This window comes from Perissodus microlepis, chromosome 18 (assembly GCF_051167445.1).
Source record: "Perissodus microlepis isolate ML-2025 ecotype Zambia chromosome 18, ASM5116744v1, whole genome shotgun sequence".
NCBI lineage: Eukaryota > Metazoa > Chordata > Actinopteri > Cichliformes > Cichlidae > Perissodus > Perissodus microlepis.
Genome location: NC_140478.1, coordinates 19,792,045 through 19,812,449, shown reverse-complemented (window position 1 = coordinate 19,812,449; position 20,405 = coordinate 19,792,045). Strand labels below are relative to the sequence as shown.

Here is a 20,405-nt window from a genome sequence, read left to right as displayed (position 1 = left end):
GGTGCATCTATTCTAAGTAATTGTCTTGCACGTCACATAATCTGTGTTTAGAGATAACACTGTTAGTGTCGATATATGTGAGCATGAATTGCAAAAATAAGAAAACAAAGGGAAGGAAAAGGAAACTGCTCAACAGTACAATATTGCCATCTATATAGCCGTGGTGGCTGGCACACTTGCTTACTTTTTGTACTTTCAAGAGAACTATAAATTCCTTCAAAGATGTGTATTATTCTTCCTGCAAAAATGGCAAAATCATGGGTGATACATACATGTTAAAGTAGTGCAATGGTGCTTGTTAGAAGTGTTTCTTGCTTATGGACACCTGTACTCTTACCTGCAAACAGTGTACAAAGGGGACCAAGCGAGAGTCACTGAACTTTTTATTGCCTATTTATTTCGGAAGTTTAACAAAATGCTAAAAAATTGTTGAATGCGCTGCCCTTTGTGACTAAAGATAACAGTAGTATTGCTTGAGGTGGGCTTGAGGTTTGAGGTGAGAAAGAAGAACATGAAGACATGGAAATACGGGAGAAAAGAGAGCAGTGGTGGAGGAGGAGAAAGACATGATTACAAAGAAATGATCACAAAGAAATGATGAAAAGATACACTCACAAATGTTAAATGGTCATATGATGTTTTAAAAAGCTATTTGTGATCATGAAATTAAAAGTAACTTATAAGACATCCTACGTAACTGGCTGGTCATAGACTGTGATAAGGCAGAACAGCGATGTCCATCTCAGCCACCGTATTCAAGATAGCAAAGTTACATGGTAGCTTCCACAAACCGGCGTCCTCTCCTTTTTTAAAAAAAATGTGTTAATTTTAAGTTTATAGGAATGGATCATATGTTGGAAGATGCAATTACTCAGTAATAAATGTATATTCATGAGTACAATATTATTTTTTCTGTTAAATAACTTTAAAAAATGACTTAATGTACCTTTAAGGCTCTTGTTGAACTGTCTTCTTCTACATGCCTCATATGGAAGTCCGGGACTGATTGACAAATTTGAGATGGAGGTCCTCCCTTTTTAAAAAAGGGAGCAGTGTCGCTTCCAACTTAAAGGGAATTACACTCTGTGGCCCCTTGGGAGGGTCTATGTCAGAGTACTGGAGAAGAGAGTTCACTGGTTATTAAACTGTGGACTGAGGAGGAACAATGTGGTTTTCCTTCTGGAAAACACTGGACCAGCTCTTTATCCTCTTGAGGATATGCAGGGGTGTGTGAAAATTTGACAAATCAGTTTATATGTGCTATGTGGACTTGGAGAGAGCATTTGACCCTTTGGGGTGACCTGTAGGATATATCCTGTAGGGGGTACTTTGGAAGTATGGAGTGTCAGGCCCTTTGTTATGGGCTATTTGGTCCCTGTACAACTGTTGTGAGAGTTTGGTTTGCATTCCCAGCAAGAAGTCATGCTGGTTCCCAGTGGGTGTTGGACTCAGGATCCAGGACTGCCCTTTGTCACAGATTCTGTATCCACCTCAGAGGCACAGCATCCACTCCAGGGGCATTGTTCACAAGTGAGGGGGGGGGAAAAGAAGCCTGGCAGATGGATTGGTGCAGTATCTGTAGTAATGGGGATGCGGCCATAAGTTTGGTAAGGAAACTTATGGCAGCACAAGCTGTGAGTAGTGAACAAACAATTAGATCATAGACACAAGTGGCGGAAATGAGCTTCGTCCAAGGGTGGCTGGGCTTTCTTTTAGGGTAAGGGGCTCGATCATTTGGGAGGGGCTCAGAATAGAGCCACATCTCCACCACACTGAGTCAGTGCAGTTCAGGCATGCTCAACTGGGATGCGACCCAGGGCAGACCCAGAAGAAATTATATCTCTCAGCTGTCCTTTGCGTCCTCCAAGAAGAGCTGGAGGAAGTGGCTGGGGAGGAGGTGGTCTGGGAATCTCAGCTTAAACTGCCCCTGCGACCCAGATAAGCTGCAGAAGACAAACAGATATTTTCACCAAAATTAATTCACTTGCCCATTTTGTTTACTGTTTGACGTTGATTTGTTTTTGCTTTCTTCGTGTTGGTCAAAAACATGATAATAATGACTTGTTGCATGTTCATGCCTCAGAAAAGGTCAAATGGCTCGTCTGATTATTATGCAGGGAGTCAAAAGGTCTCCCAAAATGTTTGACATTTTTGTCCTATGGCTATGTGCTGAACTAGATTCAGTGCAAAAAAGGAAACATGCTCAGAGACATTATGCTATGGTAGTAGAAAACAACAATGGCAAAACACACACACACACACACACACACACACACACACACACACACACACACACACACACATATATATATATTTATTTATGTTTTTATTATGTATCAGGCTTCTTAAAAAGTGTCAGCTTTTTAAAATAAAGCAACTGTTAGTAGTACAACACACAGGGTGGTACCCTGTTTTACTAATTCAATATGAAGTCATAATCTGAATGATTAGCTGAAGAGTTCGAGAGTATCTGTTGTCTTGCCTGAGAATATTCAACCACTTTGCACCCTTACACGCCTACATAATGCTACAGTATATGATTTTGCACAGACACCTTGAGGACCTGTTAAGTGTTAATTAGTGGATGTGACTGTTGTGTCAAAACAAATATTCATACATTTATATTCAGAAAACATACACAGACAGCATCTCTGTGAGCAACTGGCCTCCTGGGGCTTCACTACATCTCAGCTGGTGTGTCATTCCCCTTTGTCTCCCCCAATTATTTCCATCTCTCTCTCTCTTTCTTTAAAACTATCAGACAAAGGTAAAACTAGAAAAAAAAAAATCACACCCTTGTTATCAGTGATGCTCTCGCACACATCTCCAGAAGGCTGCAGATCTCATTAACCGTGATCATATCTGTGAGCAAAATGTCAACTCTAACATGGAAGCATTCGTTAAGGGACTTATTAAACAATTTTTGCTTGTTAAAGGACCTCCTGCCACGCAGCTGCAGTCAGGCGGAAAGTCTGCTTGCAGGAACATAAAGGATATCTGCACCAGTGGTGATGCATACATATGACGAAACAAATGGACAGAAACCAACTTCCACTGCTGCCCAGTTATCATGAACATGATGGCATTAGCATTTTGGTCTCTTCATAAAAAATACATACACTGCATCTCTTCCTGACAACAATAGTTTTACAAGCGTGTTCAAAAGCAGTTGGGCAAATAATACTGAATAAAAACAAAGAAGCTTTTTTTATCCTTTTTTATTTCCCATGACCATCATCGGATATAAGGTGGAGTGGTTCCAGAAGAAATTGATTATTTCCAAGTTTGATACAACATGGTGAGAAATTCAATTTAGAGTGAGAAAATTGCTGGGAGGATTAGATGTGGAAGAGCCATGAGTCGAGAACAACACTGGGTTACTAAAGCGACTGGGGAGGGGGGGAACACAGCCTTCAATGACAGAGCACTTTGAGCACAGATTGTGAGGAGCTACAGTTTTTCATAAGACAGCATTTTTGTAAGCAGTCTGTGTTGTCCTCTCAAGTATCTCAACCAAAACATCACAGCTGGTTTAGTCTCCAGTATTAATAATTCTGTATTATAACTGTGTTCATCCTTTTTATCAACTCCAAAAGCTGGAAAAATCAATGATTAAATGACAACTGTGTCACAATAATGGCAATTAAACTCTGCTGTATGAACTGATAATGCACATATTTGCTGTTAGTGTCACATTAATCCTGCAGGATCCATTTAATTTCATTTTTGGCTTCAAATCAAAACATAGGAGTCGCCATCAAGTACTGTACTTAACTGACCACACTGCCATCTAGTGATGCTACTTGTATTTAAACATATCTGAGCAAACTGAAATTACTACAGGGCTCACGCAGTATTGACTCACTGCACTGTACATAAACGAAGTGTAAGCAAAGGAAGGAGTTTGAAAATGAACAAAAACAAGACTCAAAAAGTTTGAAATATAGGTGCAAGAGGCACAAATGAGTATCATGCTGAGGTGATCTGCTCACGAGCCTCACAAGGCTTTAATGAACACCTCCACACCTGATTTTTAAAATCAATTTCAGTGTCGTTAACTCACCCCGTACACTTTGATCTTTACCCTTTCCCTCACCGCCACCTGGAAAAGATAAAAACTCATTACTTTAATTCTACTTACTGTAAATGAGCACATTAGGACCCTGCTGTTTATTTTCTTTCCATTACATGTAAATGAGAGGGACTGGGAGATGAATGGACGCATAGAGGTCCAAACCGTTTTCTGGCCTGAGCAAAGTTCACAGATCCCTCATATACTGATGGCTAACTTTAACCTCTGCGTTCACAGCTGCACTATTTACTTTAGTTTCTGGATGCAGTCAATGGTCTGCAGGAAGCATTGGTCCAGAACGAGGGAATACCTCTGAGGAGAAGGATGGAGAAAGGAGTCATTCAAACTTGGAATGACAAATAGGTGAGGCTGTTTACGTATGCTGTGTTTACATAAGTTTGTGTTTGGTTTGGTGGGTTATTGGGCATTTTGGAATAAATCTACACCTTTCTGCGTAATACAGCTACATAAAACAATAATAAAATTGTCTGGCAAGGTGTAATTTATTTGAAAGTGATGACACTCTTAAATAACTGAAGTCAACATGAGCAGTCACATTAATCCCTGATATTAGGTCAACTGAAACTTCAGTATAACATGTCTGAAAAAGAAAAGCTCACTGAAAAAGGATGGAAATGATGTCCCTCTTGCAGTCATGCACTGCGTTAAAATTATATACGATTACAGGTTTGAGAAAATGCTCAAACGCTGGCTTCATATAAAGTACAGTTTTGTGGCAAAGTTTGAAAATGACCCCCCCAAAAAAAACCATAAGAAGTTGAACGCTTTCCTGGCAATCAGACGCAGTTAGGGACCGTGACAAGCATTTGCTCCATCAACACCCTTTCTGACGCACATTTCCTCACTTGATACGTATCTGGCAATCTTCATCTGTTCGTCTCTCATCTTGCTCTTACGGTGACACGTCTCACTCTGTTGCATTAAAGAGCGCCTCACCTTCCATCCAGGAGGTATTCAAACACAAGCTGTTTTTTGTTACTCTGAGCATAAAGGCTTTCTTCATCATGTCCAAACTCTGATATTTTTGTCTTGTGGCACTTTCTCGCTCAGTCCAATGGGGACCTGCCAATCTCCCACAGGGTCCTGGAAGACATAGTGCGGTATTTGAAGGAGCACACTAACTCAGCCATGGTTTTAAATTAAGCGTGATGTGGAGAGGGAGGAAAGGGGGGGATGTTCTGCTGAAACCCTTTTGGCTACATCGGAAGAAAATAACTCGGATGTTAGTATGAATGTAAGGGCCACTCCCACTGGGCATATCCAGACAACCTTTGGATTAAGAGCCATATACTGTACATGTGTGACCTGCTCTGGGGAATGTATAGAGGACTACAGTGGGAGTTTGTGCAGCTTGAGTTTGCAGTTATTTTCAACCGCTATTCCCACAAAACTGGTTTCAAGTCAGAAATGATTAGTGTTAATATTTAATAGGAATATTGAAACGATTTGGGAACTTAACTGTGGTGATTACTATTTAGCCTGGCCTGTCGCACATTTATTTACAACTGTATGGAGCCAAAAAAAAACCTTGAAAAAAGAAAGAAAAAAAATCAACCAAAGTCATCGCCATGAAGGTAAACAATGTATTGAAAATATTTGTTGAGGGTTCGGTTCCTTTTCACTGATTAATTTGGATGTTTCTTTGGTTTACAGAAAATATTTACTTTGAAAACAGACAGCATTGGTCTCGATACCTGTAATGCATTTAAGGTTACCAGCCGAGGAAAGACAAACATATATTTAATAAAATGTGACAGTGACATTTATAAAACAGCAAGCAGACGAGATGTGAAACCACGGGGAGACGTCTTATCAGCACCGACCGCTCCTGCAATCACACGGGACACTTGTCTGATGCCATCAGGGTTAAGTTGAAAGCTATTTTACTCAAGGTACTTAAGTCGTTAAACCGAGGTCACCCGACCTTACGTCGCAAACTGTCTTTCGGGGACTTAAATGGAGAGAAAGTCAGAGATGCATATAATGTTTGTGTGGCTGAAGAGGAGAGTTTTTTTTTTTCTTTCTCCTGCAGGCTGCTGTTTTGTCACATGTGACAGGAGAAGGTAGGGCTCAGCTGGAAGTGAGGCTGAGCAGGGACCAGCCAGTTCCCCTGGTTAGTGTCTTGTCTGTGCTGTCACAGAGCCTCCAGGAAAACATGCCTGACTTGTCTCATCACGTCACTGAAAGCTGCAGGTCATGGTGGAGAGTGCTCTTTAGGGATGCCCTCAGCGCCCGCGTTTCCTCCAGCTGAATGACCAGCCAAGAGACAACATACAAGAACAACATGAACATCTCCGTGCAACCTCGATGTGACGGGCAGAATGAGCACTGCTGTCTGCAGCGTGTCTACCGCCGTACATCATTATTTCTGTCGTCTGGTTAAATCTTATGGTTGGAGAAAGAAAACTCCTGAACCAGAACCAGTTTAAGGCAGTGTTGTCAAAGAAATAAAGTGTTTACAAATGCTGGACTGTTGGACAGTCTGTTCAGGTTTGTCTGTGGACAGTTCCTGTTGCTCAGAGACTCCATGGTGCTCAGGGACTCTACTCCTGCCGACAGAGCTGTGATAGCCATGAGCAAGAAAGATAAGGGGGAAATTGGAAAAAAAAAAAAGAGAGAAGAAGAAGAAAATCCTGATATTGTCACATCATGCTGTCACTGAGCCTTGGCATATCAGTCCTAGTCATGCTGCATGCACAGTGTTTACTTTAATCTAATTTTGGCCTCTCAAACTCCTCCAGGATCACTGGCCTGTGGTGCTCCTCTTGGTGCTTGTGCCTCCAAACATGTGTGGCTCATCACTTTCTCTCTAGAAGAGTCAGACAAATGTTGGATTGCATTAGAGTTAATGCAACGGAATTCTTCTTAATAGACACAGCTTTGGAGTGACAAATATAGATTATACTTACCCAGACAAGCTATTAGCTTGATAAATATGTGTAATTTTATATGAAAGTTTCATTTTTACACCATTAAATTTCTGACGTTAAATTGAAAACTGTAAAATAAACCACCACGCTCTCATTAGTGCACACCACAGTCATTACTGTGGTATGCACTGCATAAATAAAATGAACAAACACCAACAGAAATAGCCTCCCTGTGTTTGTAATCTTGGGATGGAAATATACAAACTGATTTAACATTTTAGTTGTGCAGCATTATAGCATTTAATTTTTACACTGACAAGAAAATAAAAGTGGCTACTTTAGCTTTGTGCAGTATGCAAAAGTGCAAACTTGAAATGTGAAGAAAGAACATTTGCGTGAATCATCCGACCACTTCATTTGGCAAAAAAACCCCCAACAACCAGCGCATGGGTATCGACTCAAGTGGCCTTTTTTCACCAATAAAGCACTCCTTCATCACCATCTTCGATGAGTAAGAGAGCCAGCAGCAGTGGCATAAAGATGCCGTTCCAGATCAAGCTGGAGAGCTGTTAGCTACAGCAATCTGGATCCCGTGTAAGAAAATGAAAACGATCTCGCTTTTGGAGACATTTCGTGACCTGTGCTGCTTGCTCGATGTTTTTATCTAGTTTTTTTTTGTTTGGGTACTTTGTCAGTACAGAGCAGACATGGTACACATTAAACTTACGTGAATTCTATGCCACTTCCCACAGCTGGCAGCACCAGTTTGTGACCAAATTTAGAAATTGAACTGAAAAACAAAACATTTGAAGGCGGTAAACAGAAATCCCACAGGAATACAGAAGTGTTTAACATCACAGTCATCAATACGCCGATAACAGTGCACCCCAACGTTAACCTTAGGTAATTATTTAGCCTTATGTTTCTAGACAAGACGAGAGATATCAGTGCTATGTGTGACACTTAGCCTCAGAGGCTGGTTTCAAGTGCAAAACAGAAGACGAGATGAACAAAAATTATCTGTCCTGAAGAAGTAAATCAGGGTTTCTCAAAGTTGTATGAAGCTAAAACAGTTCTTACTCAACACGTCATAATTCTTTCTCAAACCTAAAAAAAAAAAAGGTTCCCAGCTTAATTTTACTTAAGTAATTTTTTGCTTAAATATTTTATTTCTCACCACGTGCAATGGATCCATATCCCACAGATTGGGACCCACTAAGCTAAACTAAAAATAAGCATATTTTAATGATGATCAGATATTAAACCAGCACAAGTACCCTGAAGATGGAATTCTTTTGGTAATGTCTCCCTCTTCTGGGGAAACAGCAGAAGTACAGTTTGTTATCCTGATGGTGGGCTGTCTGTGCACATCATCGTTCTTCAACACCTATAAACACACGTTTAATTGCTGGTCAGACATCTCATGCTGAATCTTGGAGAATGCACAAAAATAAAAAAACAAAAACAAAAAAAAACCATGGTAATTATTTATTGATTACCTTATCAGAGAATTGCTGTTTTTTCTGTAGTTTTTTGATAATGACATCTTTCTCAGCAAGTATCTCCTTAAATCTCTGGATGATAGCACTGTGCTCTGAAGGTATGTTGCTCAGCTGTTGTCCTACACTCTGCTGCATCACCTTGCTCTGTACGTTTTGCTTTTGGCTGAGTTGTTTTAATACCATCTGCATCTGGGCCTGCTGCTTCTGCCAGAGGTAGAAAAGATATACAAACTTTATAGGAACAGTAGTAGTAAAGCATGGACACATCACAGGATATCCTCTGCTTTGCAGTATGTTGACTTCAACTCATAAATGTCAATTGAAATTGGTACTAACTGCCATGGTATTTAACAAAACTATTAATAGTGTAATCATGCATGAGATACCTTATTTAAAGTCTTACAATACCTACTTTCTTATTAAGATATACATTTATTAAAAAGGTAGAATCTATACGACTCTAACCAGATATTTGTCTCCAGTCTAATTTCTTACCATCAAAGCAGCCACGAACTCATCATCGTGTTTCCCCTTCTCCATCAGGGTTGATATTTGATGCTTCAGAATTTTGACTTCAGCAGATAGAGTTTTGTTCCTGGCTTTAGAGGCTTCCAGCTTTTGCTTCACATCTTTGTGTTCTTTCAAGAGCGCCTCATAATCCACTGAGAGCTTCTGCACAGTTGTGGAAGGAGAGAAGGGCCTTAGCACATTAACAATGTAATGTCTATGTTCATATAAAATCATTGCCTAAGTCCCAGTTAAACAGACAGAGAGACCAGTCAACAACCCTCTCGCAATCCAACATGCACGTGACTTCCAGCAGCCACTAAATGGCAGTTTCTTTTTTTGATTACATGTAAAGTCTGTGTTCTTAACATAAGAAATGAAATCAGAAAAACGTATGTAGGTTTGCACTGGCTCAAGGTGATTAAAAACACAGAGACATAAAATACAAGTCAACACACACACACACACACACACAATTAACTGTAAGCCTGTGAGGATAACATGGTTTGAGTCTGTTTTTGCATGTAGACACAGTTGTAGTTGACCTCAAGTCAGTGGGATGCTTGTTCCAAACAACAGGACCACAGTAACTGAAGCACCTGAGCACACTTAAATCTAGTTTTGGGAATAGCCAAAAGATCTGCACCTGCTGACCTGAGAGGTCTAATTGGGTTAAAGAGGCTGCGCAAGTCAGAGATGTACTGGGGGTGCCAAGCCATTGAGAGGTTTATGAACCAATAGAAGGGTTTTAAATGTAATTCTGCATTAAACTTGGAGCCACTGTTGTGACTTCAGTCCTTGAGTGCTAATAAAATGCTGAACTTGCAGCATATGTGTAAGGACTCTCTTACAGCAATACAGTTTAACCTGCTTGATATGAATGCATGGACCCATTTCTCATAGTCAGTTTGAAATAAGAACTTTTGATATATCTCTGAAATTCAAATTTTCATTTAATAAGTGGCTGGCATTGGTAAAAAAAACCAAAAAAAACCCCACACTTTCGCTAAGCAACAGATGGTTGGTCTGCAGGCCTCTGTGGTTGTGGCTATACATACCTCAAGGGCTTCCCTCTTCTCTTTCTCTATAGTGCGGATGTAGTTGACATTTCTTTCCCGAGGAGGAGTTTTCTGAAGAACACCCATGCCCAGAAACTCTTCCTCTCCACTCAGAACACTTGACTGCCTTTGTTGTGTTGATTTGTTCAGCTGCTGCTCAAGCTCTCGTACCTGTTGTTCAAGTTTTGTTCATCATCAGTTCAGTTTCAGGGTTTTTTTTTATGCTTTCCTGTGAACTCACTATTTTGAAAAGCACTTCATTGGTTATAATGTTCTAACTTTAAAATACATTTATGTAAAATCAAGTTAAACTTGAACCTACCCTTGTCTGCAGAGCAAGTATCTGCTGTGCTCGACCTCTAAAGCTCCCAGGGCAGCTTAGTAATTGCTGAAGGTTGACCTCCTCTCCAATCTCACTAATCAGAACCTGAAGTAGTTCATATTTTAGAATCTATAAGTCACTTGTGAAAAATCATTCAGATATAAAATATTCTTCTTGAGTGATTGCATATAAGACAGAAAATAAAGTAAGTCTCCTACCTTCTGTGCCATTTTCAACTCCTGCTTGGCAGACTGCACCTGGTTGCGGTACTCGGTCACCTTCAGTTGGGTAGTTGCTAATTTTTCCTGCAGAGATTTAACCAGTGCACTTTCCTGCTTTCAGAAACAAGTCATAAATGATCCTTTCAGTGATGCCATTATTTTAGTTAGGACCCTACAGCAAAATGTTCCTTTTGTTATTATTCCTTACCTCACATTCTTCAGATGAGATCTTAACTGGTGATTTTGAATCAACTTTTTGCCCAGGTACACCATGTACCAGCATGGCCTGCAGCTACAGAAAGTCACAACAGTTTTTCTGAGAAGGACAAATTTTCATGCATCAAATTATTTCAAATGATACACATAAAGCAAAACTTTACCTCTCTCTCAAGCTCTTTGATTCTGTTGCCGTTTTGCTTACATTTAATCTTCTCTTGCTCAATTTCAGCAGTTAGTTCTCTATTCTTCTTGGATAGTTCAACAATCTTGGTGGCAGCTACAGCTCCTGCCAAGCCTGAAGTACCTAAACAGATGAGTAGATGAAGCAGGAAGAAGCTGTCACATGTCTGTAACATCTCAATGCAAAAAAAAGCGTAAAACAATTTACATTATACCTGCTAAAGCCAGTCTTTCTTCGTCTCTTTTCCTCTTCAGGTGCTTAATTTCAAAATCTTTCTCGCTCAGAAGTTTGAAGAGCCGACCATTTTCATCCTTTAGCTCTCTCAATTGGTCAAGGAGGGCCTTATTCTGACTGTGCAACAGCCTATGGAAGACAAAATGAACAAGGATGAATGTAACATGACAGAATGGTTATTTACAACCATGTGAAAATGACAGTTTTCGTGGGATTCTATGCAGTCCTGTGAAAAATTGAGTCCACCCTTAGTGGTTACCTTTAAATGGGTTAGTGGCAGCCATGTGTGATTAACTGATCATCAGAAAGTGTGAGCGCCATGAAAAGCAGAAATTTTGGCAGTTTACTGGTCCGGACCATTCAGGTGCCACAATCTTCCAAAAAGTGGGTGTCCCAGCAAATTCATCCCAAGGACAGACTTAGCAACGCTCAGAGTCTACAGGCCTCACTTGGCATGTTAAATGTCGAAGTTCATGACAATACAATTAGAAAAAGACTGAACAAGTATGGCTTGTTTGGAAAGGCCAAGAGAAAGCTCTTTCTCTCTAAAAAGAACATGGCATGGCATTGTAGAGTTGAATCTCAACAAACCACAAAACTTCTGGAACAATGTCCACCAAAGTGGATGTGTTTGACCATAATGCACAGCAACATGTTTGGTGAAAACCAAACACAGCATATCAGCACAAAAACGCCTCATACCAACTGTCAGACATTGTGGTGAAGGGGTGGTGATTTGGACTTGTTTTGCAGCCACAGGACCCGGGCACTTTGCAGTCACTGAGTAACTATCAGCTTCTCTGTATACAGTACCAACGTATTCTAGAGTCAAATGTGAGAACATCTGTCTGAAAACTAAAACTTGGTTGAAATTTGGTCGTGCAATGACAGGACAATGATCTCAACCACAGCAGCAAATGTGACTGAACAACAACAAAAGAATGTGTTGCAATTCAAGTCAAAGTCCAGACCTCAGCCTGACTTATCAGGCCATGGGACCTACCCTGCAAACCTCAAAGAACAAAAGCACTGTTGTATGGAAGAGTGAGCCAAAATTCATCATACAGAAAATGATTACTCGAAGTTATTGCAGCAAGCCACTTAGTTTTTCACATGACTGCATGCAGATGACAAAGATTTCCAGTCTTGAATATATATTCCTTCATAGAGGTTTATGTAGCAACATTTATGGAAAATACCTTGAAAAACATTTAATTCCGCAGTTTAAGTCTCACCTGTTTTGGGGAGCATCACAGCTTGCCTGAACACCTTGGTTAGACAGATCCAAATCATCCTGAGCGCCACTGTCATTGAGCTTGTCTGGCTGTTTCTCCTTTTTCCTCTCCTGTTTCCTTTTTTCCTGCTGTTTTTGCAGTGCTTGAAACTGAAGCCGCAGTTCGTTCAGCTGATCCTCAGACTCCATGCTCTCTGATTTATGGCACTGGAAAGTTAAAGGTTGATATTATAATCGAATCAATGCTGAGGCTTAAACTATTATGTCGTGTTGTGCTTCTTATCTGACACAGGTAAAAGCAAAGTTCTTTAGAATGATCCGTGCCTTCGTTATTGTTTCACAGAGAAGCTAAGTCAGGCAAGACGTTTTCAATGATAAACAAACCATGAATCCAGAGAGAATGCCCTTAATACGATGTCTGTAGTCGACGTTTACAGTACGTAAACCGTACGTACGTACCGAAAGACTATTCTCTGAGCCTAAGCGAAAAGTTCCCTTTAAGAGGGATTAAGTTGAAGAGAAAATATCTCACCTGTTAATTAGTCAGGTCCGTGTAAACAAATTGGTTTTAAACTTCACCACAGGTGAAGACAACTCCTGTATCCATAGCAACTGCCGTCCGGGGACTCAGCTCAGCTTAAAACAACATCTCGCGGGAGCAGAAATGTAGTCATAGAGACCAGGGGACGCTTTTAAAGGCTAAAACATTTTTTCAATGGTGCCCCGGATATGTCACCTTTAATTCAAAGTCTGACTTTCTATGGCACAAATGTATTCACTTCATTTTTTTTAACTGCACTGACAGATAAAAGCACCTTCTGCATCTGCAGTGCTTCTTAAACCTATTGGGCACTGTGCTAGTATTCGTTCAGTATAGCCTGGGTTTTGCGAAACTTCCATTGTTTTTGTTCTTCTTTTGCTCTTTTGTTTTTATTTTCCAGTGTAGTGGGAAATAAGGAGGCTACTTGCACTGCAGCTCCCTCCGGTGGATTGTAGATTGTTCACCACTACAAAAAATGTAATTGGAAATTTTAATTTAGTTAGTTAGTTTAATATATTTCACATTAGATCTGTCCAGGGTGTACCCCAGCTCTTGCCCTCAGACAGCTTGAATAGGCTCAGTTTGTTTCATGTTATGTCACCATACATCACAGTATAGTGATTTTAACTCATTTTAATTAAGATCTTTTGTAAATGTGGTTTTAATCACAGCCAGAGGTACTCTTCTATGGTGTTTAAGCATGCAATCAGATCAAAGCTACTTTGAGCTACTCCTTTAGTCACAAGAGGTCAGCACAGCAGTTAGCTCCACATATTTGATTTGGCGGGCCCCTTCCTATCCTTGCTGTTGTTTCATGTTGCTATACAGCTAAGCAAAAAGGCATAACTTTTTGCTTAGCTGTATATTGCAGTGATAATGTAGGCCTGTAACTGTAACATCCACGGGTTGGATAGTTTTGGAAGTGATAGATACGTACAAATCTTAACAGTAAACTGGAGTGGTCATAACTCTTATCCTGTGTACAAGAAGGGCCAAAGTTGTCTTCATCTGCTGGTCAGCTGAAGCCTTTTGAGAGGTGCAGAACATTACAAGGACCTTTTATGACACTTTGACTCCATAGAGGAGGTGGATGAGAGTAAGTAAGTAAGTAAAATTTATTTATATAGCACATTTCACAGATAAAAATCACAAAGTGCTTTACAATAAGATCAGACATACAAGTTAAAATTAATTAAAAGCCCGTTTGTATAAAAATGTCTTCAGCTGCTTTTTAAATGAGTCAGTAGAGTCTAGACAGCGTAAAGACAACGGCAGAGAGTTCCACAGCCTAGGTGCCAGTGCCTGAAAAGCCAGATCCCCACGTGTTTTAAACCTAGTACGTGGGACCACCAGTAGCCTCTGACCTGAAGACCTAAGTGCTCGGGATGAAGCATGAGGTTTCAGCAGGTCAGAGATATACTGGGGAGCTTCACCGTGCAGAGCTCTAAAAGTTACAACTAAAATTTTAAAATGAACCCTAAAATTTACAGGCAACCAATGAAGAGAAGCCAAAACTGGAGTAATGTGTGACCTCTTGTTTGTACCAGTTAAAAGTCTTGCCGCTGCATTCTGTACAGACTGAAGGCGATCCAGAGCTGATTTGTTGAGACACGTATAAAGACCGTTACAATAATCCAAACGAGAAGAGATAAAAGCATGAATAATCATCTCAAGTTCTGCCTTTGACACCAGTAGTCTGAGTTTAGAAATGTTTCTTAGATGATAAAAACAGTTCCGGACAAGTTGTTTAGAGTGTTTCTCAAGAGACATTGAACTATCAAATATAACACCTAAGTTTCTGAGACTCGACTGAAATGAAGGGTCTAAAAAACTGATATGCTACCTAATTTCTGAGAGCATGTGATCAGGTGCAATAATCAAAGTTTCTGTTTTATCTGCATTTAACTGAAGGAAATTGTCATTTTACCATTGTTTGATTTCTGACAGACAATTATTTAAACAAGACAATTTATACAACTCAGAAGCTTTGAAAGAACAGTACAACTGAATGTCATCAGCATAGAGATGATAAGAAATATTATTGTAACATCTGATAATGTGGCCTAGAGGGAGTATATACAGCAAAAAGAGAATAGGACCTAAAACAGATCCTTGAGGTACCCCAGAAGGCAGAACTGATGTTTCCGACAGCACATGATTTATACAGACAGTAAAGGATCTCTCAGATAGATACGACATAAACCATTTTAAAACAACACCAGTAATCCCAAACAAGTCCTTCAGCCTATTTATCATGATGCTGTGATCAACAGTATCAAAAGCAGAGCTGAGATCCAACATAACCAGAACGGTGTACTCTCCAGTGTCTGCTGCCATCAGAATGTCACTAGACACTTTAAGCAAAGCGGTTTCAGTGGAGTGCAATTTGCGGAAACCAGACTGGAAAATGTCCAGAACATTGTTCTTTTCCAAAAAGTTGTTAAGTTGTTCTGCAACTGTTTTTTCCAAGATCTTTGACACCAATGGTAATTTTGATATTGGCCTGTAACTGCTTGGAAGAGATGGGTCCAAATTTGGTTTCTTTAATATTGGTTCAACAATAGCTTGTTTAAAATAGCTGGGAACTGAGCCAGTATAAAGAGAAGTACTGGGTGTTACTGGAGGATGTTAGCCAAACTAATGTCCATTATGGACAACAACTCTCACCATCTGTCCCTGAGCAGCTCCTTCAGCAGTAGACTGTTAAAGCTACAATGTAGGACTGAGCGCTATCATAGGTCCTTCATCCTGACAGCAGTCAGACTATACAACACAGTATTGGGGGTTTTTTTGTACACAAAAGCGCAGCCTTACCTAATGTCCACCATACTGTTACTCATTTTATATTAAGATTAAAAAATCTAGTTGGTATTGGTATGGAGAGTAACCTTCAGTAATAGTAGTAAATCACACAGCAATAGTACATTCATGTAGTTGTAAAGAAGCATGATAATATATACACGTAGACTTTATATGATATCTTGGAAATGCCTATTTTCACAGCAGCCCCATAGTCACAGTGACAAAGCATTTTCATACCTCAAAATGATGCAGCTAATTCCCCATTTAGAGGAAAAATTAATACAAATAATACAATAGTGTATCAGTTAACAGAGTTGAAAAGATTTATTTGATAGAAAGAAAAGCTAGAAGACCAGAAATGACATATTCTGAATAGCTTAACAAAGCATCAATTAAAGCACAAAACAGGTTAAACAACATTTTGGTGGCTACTACAAAGTATATATAGAATATCAAAGTAGCACAAATAACAAAATTAAAATCATTGAAAAAAATGAAAAAGAGAGTTCATTATAATTAAATTACATAAAGGCTACAGAATTACATCTCAAATTCTTTTCCAGTTTCAGTTTACTGTAATGGCTTTATAAATGTCTCCTTCGGGTTAATATTAGGCCACTAGTGCCAGTTATTTTAGAGCTCTACTCATTCTACAAAGCTAAATGTTGTGAAAAGCTTCCTCAAATGTTCCAAATGTACTGGGATGCCCATTTAATAATAAATGGGCTCAGGTGCAAACAATGTGAATGTGGCAAACATCCCTAAATGACTCTCTTAGGCAAGCTTTCTTGTCATTTCTTTAAGTAGTCTTTGGGAAAAGGTCTCCAGGCTTCTTCTTCACAATCCTTGTGAATGTTGGCTGGCTTTTGCTCCGTTTTCTTGCATTGCTTCATTAGTGTTGAGCACCGCCCTCTGGGGAGGCCAATCCATTACTGAGAGTGTTCTTGGTCTGTTTTTGTTCCCTAACAGCAGCTTGCCCACCAAGAGAGCAGGGAACTACCAATCACCAATCACCAAGAGAATTGGACAGCCAGTGAAAAGTTTCATCCAGTGTGCAAAATTACCTTTGGATCATCAGCATTTCATAATTTTCCATGGCCTGTCAGCATACAGTAGCCAGGCACGTTATAGTATTTTTTTAAATTGTTATTATTATCAACATGTTTTGTAAATGTAGCTTTAATAACAGCCAGAGTTGCTCTTGTATGTTTGTATTGCACTACGCTCAAGCCTGCTTCATCTCCATAAAACTGATACGTTATCACCATAGCTATGTTATTTTTTTTAAGGCGGTGGGGTCATCTGCCCTGGTAGTTAGTTGTGGTTTGCTCCACACAGAAAGCGTTTCATTAATCTTTTGCTATCCTTACTGCTGTTTGATATGTCATTTCATAACACCCCCTGGGTTACTTCTGGTATTAGCGGTAGTTTAGAGTTTTGGGGGGGAAATTGTTGCATACAAAGAACTGATTTTGTCAATTAATAATTATAATGTAGACCTGTAGCTTGCACAAACCCACCCACCTCCCCCATTCGGACATTCCTCAAACACCAGTGGGCCTCTGTGGACCACTGCTTTAGGCCATCATTAGGCAACATCCTGCATGAATATATGAACTGAGCTGCTATACAAAGCAGTTTTTGTTGAACTGTTAGAGGTAAATGTGATGTGACAATTTGAAACAGGTAACACACAAGAACATGTTTATTTAGTTTTTTCCATTTGGAAGATTTCCAGTATTTACATCTAGTCCATGTTTTTAGTAGAGATCATTTGGCAGGGATTCCCAAATGGCAGGGACGTCAAACTCATTTTACATTTGGGCTGCATACAGCCCACTTTGATGTGAAGTGGGCTGGACCAGTAAACTACATTATAAACACGTAATGTTACAGAAAAGGTTCTGGTAGATTATTGCTCAGACTTTGTTGTAATTATAAATTAATTATATAAACTTTTTATGAACTCACAAAAAATGTTATTGTACTTTGGTATGTTATGGATCACACTAGGTGGTGTGGATCTGTAACAATAGGCAAAGCATTAAAACTTCTGTAGTTCAAAATATATGCACTCCTTTGCATTTTCTGGTATCCCACTGGATAGCTTTGTCCAGATTGGAGCCAGGCTGATTTGGGCCCCTGGGCCCTATTTCAGGAAGCCGGTTTAGAAAACTCAGAGTGAAAAACGATACTCAGGGTTGAGTAACCCCGAACTGTCCAACTCAGAATATTCGGTTTCAGAAAGGCTGATAACAATTAGTTCAATCAACGCGGAGTTGCTTTAACCCCAAGTTAAGCGCGCGCACGAGGATACATAAAGCCCTGATTAGTGGAGCACAGATTAAGCGAGTCACCATGGAGACGGAGGGAAAGAAGGCGCGGTCAATGTATTTTACAGCGCTTGAGGCCGAAATTCTGATGGCAGCATATGCCGATAACATGCAAATTTTGCGGAAAAAAAGTAACACAGCCTCAGCTGCAAAAGAAAGGGAGCATGCATGGCAAAACATAGCTGACAGAGTCAATGCGTGAGTGTTAATTTAAACATTGATCTAGGGATTTCCACCCATTTAACACGTTATTTTATTATATTTTATTTTATTTTGTATTTTATACATTTTATTTTGTGACGTGATGTGAGCGCAGGTGCAACCCAACAGGCCCCAAATGTTCCTGGCAACAAGTAAAAATGAAATATAAAAATATAGTCCAAACAGGTAAGGTGTAATTGTATTATGAGCCATAGTGCTTGGTCTGTTTGTCCTATGTAAATCAATTGCAGTTAGAGGCTACATTAATTTTCTTTCTGTGAGCACTTATTGAAATTATCTGAGCACATTACAAGTACATATTTGCTTACTCTGTATGCTCAAATGTGACCCGTTATAGCCAACAGAAAAAAAGCGGAGGCCCGAAAAACAGGTGGGGGTCCTCCACCACCACCACTCACAGAGGCTGAGCAGTTGGCCCTCAGCCAAAACAGTGGGCGCCCAGTGGCTGAAGGCATCTCTGCGGGGACATCCTCTGAGTCAATAACCCCGCAAGACACAAGTGCCTACATAAGAGGTAAATTCAAAATAATACATGATGTGCATACATCCTTTCTTCACAGTCACCTTTGCAGTGCTACTCATTCATTTGATAAACTCTTTACCATAATGAATTATTTTGTAGTGAAGTTATTTTCCTACTGATTTTGCCTTCCCTCAGTCTTGGTTGTCTTTGAGAGCATAATGACAATGAAGTGTAAGGTGATTGGTATATGTTTGTTAATTGCCATTTGGTCCCTTGTAAGTTATAAGTGACCTGTATAAACCTCATATTCTATCAGTTGATGGTGTACTGCATCTGGTGCAGCCTCCTGTTGAGCCAGACCAACATGCAGTTGTGAGTACTCTTAATACTCCACAGATTATATGAGTTTACAGTAGAACAGCAATGTTGTTAATTTCTTTACTACAGGAAAATAATGAAGAAACATTGACAGCTGTTACAGAGGAGGAAGCAACAGAGACACTTTATGAGGTTTACATCTTACAATGGAAAATATAACAATTGAATAAAATGTGGTACTATAATAAAACCATGGACTTTCTATGTCTCTAACAGAGTGATGATGGAAATGAAGAGGAAGAGGGTCCAGCCACTTCTCCAACAAACCTTTCCTCAGTAAGATGTTCAGCACTGATTTACAACCAACCTAAGTAGCCATGTACTATGAATGTCAATGCTATTTTCTGTGTTTCAATAGCTCCCTGTAAAGCAGCTGTACAAGACCTATTTGATCAAGAAAATAAAAAAATGCGACTTGGAAATGGAACACTTCAAGCAGCAGATCCAAAAGACCAAGATTGAGATTTTACTGCTGGAACATCAGTTAAGGGTGGGTGAAGTGGTCAGAGATGGACGAATTATTTCAGTGTTTGAACAACATAATAATATACTTATTAATACTTTGTGTACAGGAAATACAGGCGACCAATAAAGCCAGTTGAACAAAAAATCTGTTTATTCTTCTTTCAACATGTTGAGGTGATGGGTCAAAGGAAATGATTGTGACATATGGTGTCTCTGACTGCTCTTCCATCTTGTATGTCCGTGGGAGGGTCAGGATGTTCATGGTTTGGATCACTGCTGATGTTTGGTTCAGAAGGACAGTGTTCTCCTCTAATTGTGGCAATGTTGTGAAGAATCACACATGCCACAATAATGTCACATGCCCTTTCTGGGGTGACCCTGAGTCTTTGAAGGCACTGGAACCGGGCCTTAAGCATTCCGATAGTCATTTCAACTCTGGCTCTTGTCCTGCAATGAGCCAGATTATATCGCTGCTGTGGGCCCGGTTCAGGGTCAGGGTAAGGGGTAAGCAAATAGGGTAAACATGGATACCCCCTATCACCAAGCAAGTAGCCAGTGAACTCTCCTAAGACAGAAGGATACACTTCAGTTCAAATGTCCCTGTAGCAATTGGTCTTTATATATTTTAAAGTATTTTCAACTCACCATGTCCAAATTTTGTGCTCAGTGTACATTCACGAAAAATTTGTGAGTCATGACCAGAGCCTGGCCACTTGGCTTCCACATTTGTGATAATGTTGGCAGCATCACATATGATCTT

The 20,405-nt window shown here is 39.8% G+C and overlaps 1 protein-coding gene across 2 annotated transcripts; it reads right to left on the bottom strand.

Annotated features, from left to right (window-relative positions):
- Window positions 1-5,662: 5,662 nt before the first annotated feature.
- Window positions 5,663-13,312, bottom strand: ccdc13 (coiled-coil domain containing 13). 2 transcript variants are annotated; one of them, XM_084913540.1, is made up of 13 exons: window positions 12,974-13,312; window positions 12,443-12,648; window positions 11,188-11,336; window positions 10,954-11,096; window positions 10,782-10,865; window positions 10,571-10,687; window positions 10,353-10,457; window positions 10,031-10,201; window positions 8,961-9,137; window positions 8,463-8,669; window positions 8,241-8,350; window positions 7,691-7,753; window positions 5,663-6,902 (listed from the first exon to the last, which is right to left on the bottom strand). In XM_084913540.1, the coding sequence occupies exons 2-13, from the start codon at window positions 12,628-12,630 to the stop codon at window positions 6,821-6,823; spliced, it is 1,596 nt and encodes a 531-aa protein (XP_084769666.1). In that variant the 5' UTR covers window positions 12,631-12,648; window positions 12,974-13,312; the 3' UTR covers window positions 5,663-6,820. The 2 variants fall into 2 exon arrangements, with proteins under 2 accessions (XP_084769666.1, XP_084769668.1); XM_084913542.1 differs by having other exon boundaries at window positions 10,571-10,684; window positions 12,974-13,311.
- Window positions 13,313-20,405: the final 7,093 nt, after the last annotated feature.

Coding starts and splice junctions, on each gene's coding strand:
- ccdc13 (XM_084913540.1), bottom strand. CDS start 12,630: ATGGAGTCTGAGGATCAGCTGAACGAACTGCGGCTTCAGTTTCAAGCA. Junction 10,458..10,570: donor AGTTGAAAATGGCACAGAAG/GTAGGAGACTTA, acceptor GAACTACTTCAG/GTTCTGATTAGTGAGATTGG. Junction 8,351..8,462: donor AACAGCAATTCTCTGATAAG/GTAATCAATAAA, acceptor GTGTGTTTATAG/GTGTTGAAGAACGATGATGT.